Here is a 13034-nt window from a genome sequence, read left to right as displayed (position 1 = left end):
CCTGCAGCAGCTCCCAATCTTATTCCCTTGTACATTCTCAGAGCTCTCTGTCGGTGTCATTGCCTCAGTACAGTATCTCATTCCCTCTTCATCTTACCCCCTCTTTTTATTCATCTGTTTTCCACCCCTCCCTCTCTTTCATAACCATGATGAAAAAACAGGCAGGGGGAGGGGGAGCTGGGTGCTCTGAAGATATTCCGAGGGGGCACGCTAGGGTTGGCAGAGGCAGATGCAGAGAGATGAAGAGGGACGGAGAGCGAAGAGCGAAGAAGGAGAAAATGTGTGATGTTCCCCCTGCAATGCCAACAGACAAGATCCTCGTCTAGTGTAAAAAAGCTTTAGAGCTACTAAAAACAAAGAGGTCATGATGGAGGCTCCACTCAAAAGTTCATCATTTGCAACTCGTCAAGTCTCAGTGCTAACACAAGTGACACGCACTGAAAATATACTTGCATATATATATATAAAAAAAAAAAAAAACACCCAGCACGCCCCTGCGGGCGGTTTATCCTTCAAGCTCGGGTCCTCTACCAGAGGCCTGGGAGCTTGAGGGTCCTGCGCAGTATCTTAGCTGTTCCCAGGACTGCGCTCTTCTGGACAGAGATCTCCGATGTTATTCCCGGGATCTGCTGGAGCCACTCGCCTAGCTTGGGAGTCACCGCACCTAGTGCTCCGATTACCACGGGGACCACCGTTACCTTCACCCTCCACATCCTCTCGAGCTCTTCTCTGAGCCCTTGGTATTTCTCCAGCTTCTCGTGTTCCTTCTTCCTGATATTGCTGTCATTCGGAACCGCTACATCGATCACTACGGCCGTCTTCTTCTGTTTGTCTACCACCACTATGTCCGGTTGGTTAGCCACCACCATTTTGTCCGTCTGTATCTGGAAGTCCCACAGGATCTTAGCTCGGTCATTCTCCACCACCCTTGGGGGCATCTCCCATTTTGACCTCGGGACTTCTAGGTTATACTCGGCACAGATGTTCCTGTACACTATGCCGGCCACTTGGTTATGGCGTTCCATGTATGCCTTGCCTGCTAGCATCTTGCACCCTGCTGTTATGTGCTGGATTGTCTCTGGGGCATCTTTACACAGCCTGCACCTGGGGTCTTGCCTGGTGTGATAGACCCCAGCCTCTATGGATCTTGTACTCAGAGCTTGTTCTTGTGCTGCCATGATTAGTGCCTCTGTGCTGTCTTTCAGTCCAGCTTTGTCCAGCCACTGGTAGGATTTCTGGATATCAGCCACCTCCTCTATCTGCCGGTGGTACATACCGTGCAGGGGCCTGTCCTTCCATGATGGTTCATATATATATATATATATATATATATATATATATATATATATATATATATATATACCAACACACACGCACAGCTTCAGTCAGGAGTCGTACTTATTAAAAACCACAGTGTTTCCTGCAATGGCTGACACTGACAAATAGCACCAAGCGGACCGTTGAACATCCTGCCCTCCACCGGGGAGAGAAACATAGAAGGAAATAAAGTAAGTGAGAGACAACGAGTAAGGGAGATTAGTGCTTTGAAAAAAATGTTAAACAGGAGAGATATAAGGAGAAAGCAAATAACTCACAGATAAACAGAGGATAAAAAGAAGGCAATACAAGGGAAAAATGCAAAATCAATGAAGAGGTGAAGACGGACGGGTATGTGAACTGACATGAAGACAGGCAAAGGACAGAAAAGGATGTGAAGAGCTCTAAAAGTGCGAAGGTAGCTTTTGGGTATGCTGTTAATCTCTTGGAATTGCTTCCATTCTGCTCGATAGGTAGTGTGCAAGTGCAATTTTGGCACACACACGCAGTCTTTTAAACTTCAAAAATACCACGAAATCATCGTAAAAACAAAGGAAAAATGTGAAATACAAAAACTAGGGCATGAAAAGGTTATACAGATTATACTGAAGCCCTCTGTCTGTAACGCACACTCAAGCTACTGACCAGGGCACTTTTTCTCATTACACGACCGGACCTCCTCTCCTAAACCATCACAGGGGTAGCCTTGCAATCCAGTGCCCTCGCACATCCTGATGCGCCGCTGCCATCCAGAGTCACACGTCTTGCTGCAGAGACTCCAGTGGTTCCAGCTGCCCCAGTTACCTCCACCTAGCGCAAGAGGAAGAGCACCACCAGTGAAGATGGAAGTACCGGAATGCATTGCAAAAGAAAAAGAAAAGAAAAAGAAATGACAGTTATGAATGAAGTAGTAAATTTAACTTACAAGTCTAAAGCTTTTTTATTAGTGTGAGAAATTAAGTCAATACTAGCCCATTCTCGGGCCCAGGCTCATTAAACACCCTAGTATTTTTGTTCTCTGGGGCCCCTGTCGAAACAGACTCATAAGCCAAATTAGGTCCCAACCCAATAATTACTCATGTGTGGAATATGAATCAGAAAAACAACCATGTGGATGCCTTTAGATAATGCATGTTCTGTGTTTGCATAATGCCATCTGAGAGCATGTGACTGTGAATACTAATTTGTGTTACCGGAGCACGAAGGGTTGGTGCATTCTCTGCTCTCCTGATGGGGGCCTTTGCATTCAGCCCAGCCATGCACCGATGGGCTACAGCGCCTCTGCCTCTGCTCGGTCCCTGTGTCACAAGTCACGCTGCATTTCGACCAAGGCCCCCAGTCTGACCACTGGCCCTCCACTGGAGCGGGAGACAGATCCGGGAAGATAAAGAGACACGGGAGCATGCACGAGGGTGAAGGGATGAAGATTTTTAAAGAGGGATCAGAAGTGAAAAAAAAAAAAAAGAGATGGAAAAAAAGACAATGATTGTCAGTGAAAAGGAAGGTACAGAGGAAGAGAGGGAGGAAAAAGACAAGGCAGATAAAGTGAGCACGCTGAATAGAATATACAATGAGTTAGGATGAACAGCAAATAAATTACAGAAGCTATTTGGCTTCCCATAAATAGCAACAAACAAACACAGTGCACCTCCCATTTTAATGGACATTTTAAATATTTCAATCTGTTACAAAAAAACCAAAAAAAAGCTGAATGCAATTTCTTCCACTCTTTGTTTTAAAAGAGTTCACACAAAGTGCATTTGGTTGGATTTTCACACACAGTATTATTAAAAAGAGAATCCTATTGACTGGTGTTTGTGCGGAAACAGATAGAAATAATAATAATTCAAACACAATGAAGTACTGCCTGTCGGACAGCTTAACCGAAGCCTGACGACACGCATCGATGTAATCAAAGCCCCTGCTGTCCATTCTAATGGGTGCTAGAAAAGGAAGTGTTGCTTGGGAGTAATTGAGTTGTCAGATGAAATATTCAAATACAATAAAATGACATTAACCAAATCCCAAACAAGCAGATAAGATTTTTTTGGCACGACATCATCTTCAAAGAGAGCTATAGATTCAACTTTGAAGATCTGTGTTGCAGAAAAAAAATAAATAAATAAAACACTTTTTTGATTAGAAATCTTTGTAATAAAACGAAAAAGAACTGACAGAGGACCCAATTACTAGCCTGTAGCCATGTTCCTTTATGTTTCTGAACGCAGAGACACTTGTCAAAGCGCTACAATTTCAGAAACTTCAATCACAAAAGCAACTGCCAAAATCTTCTCTGACAATATGCTAGTTTTTAGCTGTTTAACAAAAGGTTGTGTTCAACTGTATTATTACTGCAGTTAAATTGTCCTAAACAGATAATATCTGGGCATTTGTTTTACCTGCAGCAGCAGCAGCATGAAAGAGCCAATTTAACTAGGTTTTTATTGTTACACTGTCACATTAATTCTGTTTGGTTTACGCCGCATTTAATTGCACGGAATAGTCAATTGCTATTTTCTAAACAAATGCTTTACCACTTCTTTCACGCAAGCACACACAATCCTGAAAAATAATAATTGAAATGGAGTAATAAATCAATGCCTCCTTTTGTTGGCGTCAGTGTCACTTATGTAAAACAATAATGTGTTGCCTCCAGCTGGAATTATTGAAGGACCTGAGCTGTGCTTTTGCACAAATTTGAATTCTTAATGATGTGTAATGATTTAACTGCTGCCTGCTAAAACTGTCACATTAATTGGTTTTTGAGACAATTTTGGACACTAAAATAAACCGTTAAGGTTAAACTGACATTATCAGCTAAGAAATTAGATAAGGAGTGCGCACTATCAAACAAGGCGGTATCCAGGAGACAGACAGTCGCATTAGCATTCATACTCAGGTGGCGTTTCTGGCCACATAACTAAATCTAATATTTTCTTTTAGCTCTGTTTCACTCCCTACAGATTACATAAGGATACAGAATAAAACACGGTCCCAAGCAACCACATTTAGCCTTGGGAAAGTACACTGCATAGCTTTTTCAGAGCTCTTCTGACTAAACTGCACTCTAGTACCAATGCTTATTAGTATGTAGAAAATGATCTAAACAGAAAATGAAAAAGTAGCTTTAAAATATATCATATTTAATGACAGATTTAGTCAGCTCTAGTAAAACATTATACGTTATAGTTCAAGAGTTTGTTTGGTGAGCATTAGTTAACAGGGGCCGATAAACGATTCAAGAATAAGAAGGCTCCGAACTCAAGACGGTTAAACCAGTTTTTGTTTAAGAGAAAACTTAACAAAGACCTTTTTAAAATTCTATCTTTAGTCACTTTTTTACTAGTAGTGTGTCACAGTAGCATAAAATCTATAAAAAATTCCAAAGATAACATTTTTGCACCAGCAGGGCGATTCAGTCATTATATGAAAACATACACATCTCGGTATGGTGTAAGGAGCTTGGAAAGAAATGGAACACTTGGAACACCTTACGCTCTGCTTCAGCGTAAACTCCACTTTTTATAATTATTTGAACATTACAAGCTCTTGAGACTATGATGACTGGGATAATTGAGAACCTTAACAGACATATCTCGGTATGGTGCACAGCGTGTCCTTAAAAAAATGAGGTAACTAAACAAGTGGAGGATGAAATAAGAAGTGTCAAGAAGCTTTCAATGAGATACACTGAATTTCAGCAGAACTGGACTAAAAATCAGTGGTCTTATAGAATGAAGTTCCGTTTAGTTCATTGTCAATAAACTTAGGACGAGGGGAGAAATGGGAGCACTGATTATCTATAACCATGTTTAAAACACAGTGGCAACTCTGTCATGGTTTTTGGCTGCATTACAGTCAGTAATTTTGGGGGTCTTGTAAAAACAAAAAGCTGATTGAATTAGGAAAGCAGAAAAGTATGGTCAGATTTTGAACCACCATCAACTATTCCTGGATGCTACCTAAAGAAATTACAAGAACGCTTGGCTAACAGAGTTCAGACTCTACTGAATAATAAAGGTGGCCATGCAAAATACTGACTTTCAAGCTCATTATAATTTTATAAACTCTGTTTGTTCCATGTATTTTTGTACATGCTTCAATAAATTGCTCCACATATTTCTCATTCTCCTAACAAAATATAAAGAAATGTCTCACTGTATAAAGCTTCTATAATATCTGATAGGCAGAAAACGTATTTTTAACTACTGCAGCGGACAAGTAGATATATCTATCTGTTGTGTATGGACTTCTTCTGTCTCTGTATTTACACGAATTACAATTCGAAGTGAGAACTCTTTGCTCGAAATGATATATTGAGTCACACATTCTACACTCCGGGGCATTAAGCAGCAGAGAAAGTGAAGTACAGTGCTGTAAATGTATTTGTCTGGCTATCCCAAGTGAGAAGGCATTGCCAGCTCTCCTTGGTAAAGTGGTCAATCACGCCAGGCGACACTTGTACTGTGTTCCAACGGGCGTGGGTCTGCATTGTGTCGTGGAGATGACATAAAGGAAATAAAGTGTGACCTAGAAAAGCATTGCAAATGTGATGTTTTTAGAAGTTGCTCTGATTAATGGAAGTGTTACCTTTCTAAAACAACATTTGAAAAAAGAAAATGACACAAACACCAACACATTTTCAGACCGTCCATGTCTTTCTGTCGAAGTGTTACTTCTTTGTAAGGATTGCTATCGTATATATATCTCAGCATTGTGTTAACACACAAAGCACAATCAGCTTATCGGCACTGATACTAAAAAAGCTGGATGGCAGCTCTCTGTTAAGAGGGAGCTCTTGCCAAAGAGAGAAACTATCCATTTGCCTGTAATTAAGACATAGCAATTAATCCCAGCATATGTTTGGCTATGAACTGAACTGTTAACGTTGTGAAAAAGAAAAGGAGGTGTCAAAGAACTTAAAGGCAATTTCCAGCCAGCTCTCTGCCTACACAGGTTTTTTTTTAGTACTTGATGTTTGCTCAAAAAGGTCTGATATGACCAAATGAATTACTTCCATGAAAATGTCTGCTGACTTTAATAATACCCCGTTGATTGTCTTCATATGATGCAACAGCTGCCACATTTACATTTGCAGTTCTGCCCACATATGTATGCACTTGTTTGATATGTAAGCTTAGCTTAGCATGTGACTGCCTAAGTGACAACCCACTGTGAAGAGGTAAGAAATTGGTTTAATATACTGTAGCATAAACACAACAGGATATGCAACAGCACATAGCGTGAGGATTAAGTATATGGTTTGCAGTGAGATCAAATTATCGAGGGAAACACACAACTATGCACCCACATGTGCACAGACATGCATGCACGCACGCACGCACAAACACACACACACACACACACACACACACACACACACACACACACACACACACACACACACACACACACACACAATCCATCAAAGCTCTATTCTGTATGCATGGTTGTTTGTGCCAAAAGGCCTATGCTGGTATTTATGATTTCAAAGGACCATTGACTTTGAACTCCCAAAAGCAGGCTGAATCTGTTGTGATAGATTCTCACATTCACATACACAAAGATTTCCTTAAGGCCTCGCAGGAAGACACCCTTTCTCCCAAACCCTCTCTTTCCATCACTGTTCCCAAAACAGCTTGGCAAAACATCCTGGAGGCCATACTTTAGATTACGATGTCTCCCTGTTCCTTCTTTTTAACTTTGCAGCCTCTTTGTTTGGCAAGGGGGACAGTTTGTTTTATTTAAATATTAACCTTGCAAAACCTCTGCTTTTGAAAATAAAGAGGGGAAAAAAACAAGTAAATATCCAAAAATATTGTTTAGGATGCAGGAAAAGGTTCTGGCTCCAGCATCACTCACATAAATGTAAAGGCATATGGATTCAAAGTCCAGGGGAAAGTGATATAGAATTCTTTGCCTTAGCAGTCTTAAATAAAAAGCACTTACACTGTGATAATTGGTCAGGCTGTGAGTGATTACACACTAAGCAAACACACTCTCACTTGGACTGAAATTAATTCAGGAAGAAAAAGGTTATTATTCAGAAAGCTGACAGCATTTTTGTTATAAACTGTCTTATGTTTTAATGTCTGTGTATCCATTAATTCCTTTACTCCAACACAGAATCCATTTAAAGTCTGAAACAAAAAGCCAGAGCAAATTTAATCGCTGAAATTAATATTCCTTTTTAATGTCTGTGTTTCCAAAGTGTTTTTTCCCCTAAAGGGGACACTTGGAATAGAAAATTAAAACTGCACAGAGACAATATGCATAACCAAAGTTTACCTACAGCCTATTTTTACATATTTACGTCTCAGTTGACAAAGGTACTGGCAAAGGTACAGCCTGTAGTGTGACAAGCTACAGAAATTATTGCTCCTATCTTGTCCCACCGTTTTTTTCAGAGTGTGCTGCAATAGGGCTTCAGTTGCTGGAGAATCCGGCTTCACTCCACTGGCAACCTGATGAAGATGTTTCTACTGGACAGTCTGTGCCAGATTATCCTTAACAGCCCTATTAGCTGGGGCCGAAATGCTGTCTTAACTGTTTTTGACAAAGTGTAGTTTTAATAGATAGTTTTAGAGACAATTATAGAAGAGTTACACGGTCGGGTTGTTCGACGATCTAAACTTAGTCAGCCGTGGAAGAAGCACACCGGTCCAACACAGACTTCTAGTCTACGGTTCTATAAGTGAAAGTTTGAAAGGAAATGTGGACTTAATTCCCATGGATAACCACAGGCGTAAACAGAACTGAAATCTCTACTGAGGGGAAACTGTGAAAATGTATTTTAGCAATGTGCAAATCATTCAGTATGTTAATTGACAGTCAAATTAATCCACCAAAATATCAATCCAAGCGCCCCCAGTCGACTTTAATACAACTGTACATTCAAAACAAAACTGAATACAATTCACTTTGTGACAGCATTACACGTAAATTCAATTACAAACAGAATTTCTATGAAAAAGTGTTGGTTAAAGCAAGACTAATACTCACAGTCACTGTGATGCTCAGAGGAGCAAAACATGATGGTCAGCACGCTAGCATGCAAACAAAGACATTTTGAGACCTTTTAAATTGTTTACCATGTTAGGCCTCATTTGCACAAGCCTAGAGACCCACTGGCACTGCCCTCCTAGTAATGTCTAGTTCTAGGAAAAATCCCCAACTAGCTGACAAGTGATTGCTGGTGGTTGCTAGCTGTTGGCACGTGACAGCTTGTTACAAGTAAGAGTACTGCATCATAAACCTCTTTGTGATGCTTTGTTAACTTGCAGATTGCAGCAGTCACCCATAGTTTTCAGACAAGTTGGCATGTTTGATAGAAACTACTAGCAATTGCATCAACCTGTTGGCAACCAAAGCAACCACCAAGGAAGCATTTGGTGCAGCAACCTAAAGCAACCACTTGACAACTGGTCATGAAATATTCACTGATGGTTGCCAAATGGTTACATACTAATCTCTAGACCTGTGGGACAGGGGCGTTAGTTTAGCAACTGATGCTGAGAGAAGCGTATTAACTTTCAGAACTTCATCACAAAGTACTCTCTGCCTTCTGAAAAACTGTGAGTTGTGTAAATGCGGGTGACATAAATTTCTGCACCAAATTTCAGGATATTCCATTTAAGATTTGTAAAGATGTTTTATTCAAGACCACAACTGTCACTCGAGGCTTGGTGGAATTCCAGAGAAAAAAAACCAATCACCAAAGTCAAGGACACAAAATGCCAGAAAGATCCATTCAGTATTTTGAGTAGCTGAGATACTTTACTTTGAATCAAAGTGGTCAACTAATACAAACACATTGCCTCCACAAATCCACAGTGCTATCACAGTTGAACAGTTTGTTCCCATTCAGAAGCTTTGATGATGTCAAAGCAGACTTTGGCTTGATTTAATCGAAGAGAGACATTTGGTCAGTTAGACGAACATGAACTATGCAGGCAAGTGGATGGAAATTCAGGAGCTATGACAGTGATGTGGTAATGTTCTACTTTTGCAACTTTGAAGAGGCAAAAAATGTCAAGTTTAATACAGCAAGAGAGAGAGAGAGTCTTGGTGTATCATGTTAATGGGGATGGTACTAACCAGGACACACTGCTATGTTGCAGAGTTTGGTCTGAACCTCAGGCCGTCCACAAGCTACAGCCCCGCTGCCGTCCATGCACTTCCTGGTTCGTGTCCTGGAGCCCCGCCCACAGGTCACAGAGCACAGACTCCATGACGACCATTCCTCCCACAGCCCATGCACTGCGAACACCCACAAACATGACGCACAAAAAGACACGACATGGGGATGAGGGTTGAGAGAGGAAAGGAAGGAGAAGGAGTGGAGCATCCCATTGCAGGCAGGAGGGTTTGAGAATGAGAAAAACGAGAGATTAAATGATGAGCACATTCCTTTAAAAAAAGAAGAAGAAAAAACACAAAGGAGGTGACCTTATGACCTCCAGGAAACCCACCCAATTACAAAGGAAAAGACAGACTGAGTATGAAACAGCACTTACATGTTACTAATATGAACAAATGAAAGTTAGGAATGGACACTGGTATTTGAAGTCATGCAGCTCGAATCAAGACAAGGAAATAAATGGTGTATGCTTTTTCCTAAAGGTTTAGTCACCCAAGCATTAAAAAGCTTTTCTTTTATCCCCATTTTTCCTTCCTCATGTTTTCTCTTTATTGCACTCCATCGCGCGTTTTAACAAAATAAATAAAGACAGAATAAAGAAACAGTGAAGTTGGACCAAAGTCCTAGAACCTGCCATGTCAGAGAAAAGACACACACTTTCACACATACACATTCACAAAATTTAATTACTAAAACCATTTCGAGATGTCTCACCTAAAACTAGAGGGAATAATAATGGAATGATGGATATTATGGGAAAAAAAAAAGAATACACAGAAAGTGAAGGCTCCAAAGAAGGAAAAAATCAATTTCAGGCCTGATTAAAAGGAAGAGAATAAGAACAGGTGAACATGAAAAACGTGGGAGATGATAAGAAAAATTGAAAGAACACGCAAAGACGATTGGAGACTCACAAAGTTTGGGTGAATACGAAGTAGGAAATGAGTCCAAAAAAATGAGGTTATTTTGAAATGTTCAGTGAGAGGAGATTAAACTGTGTTGAAAGAGCCAGAAGAAAGAGAGAGGAACCGATGCTGGAGAGAGATGGAAAGCAGGAGATGAGGAGGGGAGGGACAGAGAAGGGAGGACGAGAAAGTTGGAGACAGCAGGATGAAGATTGCTGGTCCAAAGCTAAATAAATCATGCCGATAAATAATTAAGCCTCGTCTGTGAACGATGGCTTAGAGGAAGAGTAGAAGGCTGAGAGAGAGGGAGGGAGAAGATGGTGGTATTAAAAAGTATGAGAGATATGGAAAGCTGTTAATAGTTCTTAAATTTAGAAGAAAAAAAACATGGTGTTACTATGTCTTTAAGCTGCCCTATAAAATACATATACGATACATGAGCGGGAAAGAGCATTGGTAAGCATTTGTGCTTCTCTTGTTGCAAATTTAATGACATGTTCTTTTTAAAGTAAGCTCATTAGTGGTCCTTGTTGACAAGTTGCATGACTGGGTTCTGGTAAATATTACTTCTCTTGGATGTTGGAGCTTCGATGTAATGAATGATGTATGTGCACAGCTGACATTGAAAGTCTGCTTTGCAATTTATCTTTGAAAGTTTATTTATGCTCACCAAATATCAGAGTTTAAAGGGAGTACCCATGAGCAGGATTTGTGACATTACAAGTAGTTACAAGCACTACAAGCCAATCCTGGTCCAAGAGGCAACTTACACAAGTGTGATGAAGAAACTTGATGCCTGAAAATTACACACACAGTCATTCCGGTATTTTAGCTATGTAGCTATGAAACTCTTATCTAATGGGCTGGTATACAAATAAAAAACAAAACAAAAAAGCACAAACAGTTATTTGAACTGAGTACTTCTGTACAGCTTTAAAAACACCTGAGAATGATCTTCACACTCATCAGAGGCATTTAGTAAATTGTGAAGCTAAATACATCAAATAGTCTAATGTAAACATTAACCTAATGTCAATGTATTCAATTGTTAGCAGTAGGGATGTCCATGACTAGTCCACTAGACTTAATCATTGCTATTGTCACTAGTCGGTACCTAACATAGCAGTCATTTAATTTAATGTTTTAAATTTAAATTGATGCCCAATGTACGTAAATTATTATGCCCTAAATGTTATGTAGCCATCTGGCACCAGATGAAGCATCATTGCTGAGGAACCCCATAAATCTGCTAATCTCAGCCTGATCTTTGTTGTTGACACTATCATTTTTCTTTAAAGACGAAAGAACAAGACTGCAGATAAAAGCGGTGGAAATTAGCTTTCTCCGAGGGGTGGATGGGCTTTCCTTTAGCAATGAGGAGAGAAGTTCACTCATTCAAGAGGGGCTCAGAGTTGAGCTGCTGCTTTTCCACATCGAAGAGAGCCAGCTCAGGTGGGTGCCTCTTGGGTAAGGTGTTCTAAACTGGCATGTCCTACCGGGAGGAGGACACGGGGTAGACCTGCTGGAGAGATTACATCTAATTCCTCTGTGTTTCCCCCAAGTAGCCTGAGGAGGTGGCAAAAGGGACATCTGGGCTTCGTTGCCTAGGCTGCTACTCCCACGGCCCAAATTCGGATAAGCAGAATAAAATGGATAATTTATGGTTTTGTTATTTTAGATTTTAAGTCTCACTAAAGTGGTTGTGGTAAATTTTGGACCAGCAGTCATTCATTCATAATGCACAGCACAATGCACCGCACTTTCCAGTCACAGTTTATTAGTATATGAACTAATACATGAACATCTTTAACATGTTTCATTTCTGATGAGGCTTTGGTGAACCAACTGAAGGACCAGATGTATCTTTTAAGTCCTGTGTCAAAACTTTCCTTGATTTTTTTTTTCTTAACGACATAACTTTCATATACTGTTCATCTGATGCAAATACTATTTCTGTTTGATTGTTTTGTTTTTTGTTTGTTTGGGGCTACACTGCACACCATGGCAACCTATGTCAGATTTACAGGTATACAAATTATGCCTGTCACACTTTGTTACCCGCTACCTGTTGCAAATATTTATTCCAATTTCTTTATCTATGAAACAAGCAAAAGGCAACAAATTGCCTAAAGGTACGATTGTCATGTGCAATTGGGCTGTTGATGTGTAGACACAACACTGATTCATCCTTCGAGTTAGTAGATGCCTTTTTTGTGTTTAAGTGATCCATGGGTCAGTGTTAAGTTGCATAACAAACAACATTCATCTGAAAATGCTCAGGTACAAGTAATTCACCAAAAATGAATAAAAAACCAAGTAATGGCCAAAAAAAAACTTTGAAAGACCTTCAGACATCCTACTGCTCAAGAGCCATTTGAAAACATTATTGGAAATTCTGGCTCCTTAGAAGCGAAATATAAAGAAATGATGAGTGGGTTTTGCACAGTATTTGGAACTGGATGTGTTTGGACTGAATATTATTGGGACTTCTGAGCCATTCCCAGTATTATTTATTTTCCTCTGAAATACATTTTCGATTTTTTGGAGTCGAAAGTGAATTTTGTGATTAATTTGCAATTTGTAGTCACTGATTTCAAAGGTAAAGTATGGCATGGGATCTATTTCTGTATCAATAATCATGCAACCCCTTACTATCAAAACATTGAATGGAA

General features: G+C 40.0%; 1 protein-coding gene across 4 annotated transcripts in view; it reads right to left on the bottom strand.

Moving 5' to 3' along the window:
• The window catches only part of adgrb2 (adhesion G protein-coupled receptor B2), a 191125-nt gene that overhangs the window by 127153 nt on the left and 50938 nt on the right, over positions 1-13034 (bottom strand). For 3 of the 4 annotated variants that reach the window (XM_085345892.1, XM_085345889.1, XM_085345891.1), the window contains exons 4-6: positions 9415-9576; positions 2511-2675; positions 1963-2127 (exon numbers count right to left, since the gene is read on the bottom strand). In XM_085345892.1, the coding sequence (XP_085202018.1) occupies positions 1963-2127; positions 2511-2675; positions 9415-9576 (492 nt within the window). The remainder of the gene's footprint in view (positions 1-1962; positions 2128-2510; positions 2676-9414; positions 9577-13034) is intronic. The other variant, XM_085345890.1, reaches the window with a different exon arrangement.

The sequence above is a fragment of the Diplotaxodon limnothrissa genome, linkage group LG22 (assembly GCF_057381915.1).
Source record: "Diplotaxodon limnothrissa isolate DT_005_m linkage group LG22, D_limnothrissa_male_GT1.1, whole genome shotgun sequence".
Classification (NCBI taxonomy): domain Eukaryota; kingdom Metazoa; phylum Chordata; class Actinopteri; order Cichliformes; family Cichlidae; genus Diplotaxodon; species Diplotaxodon limnothrissa.
Note: the sequence above shows the minus strand (reverse complement) of the source record. Positions and strands in the feature narration are given on the sequence as shown.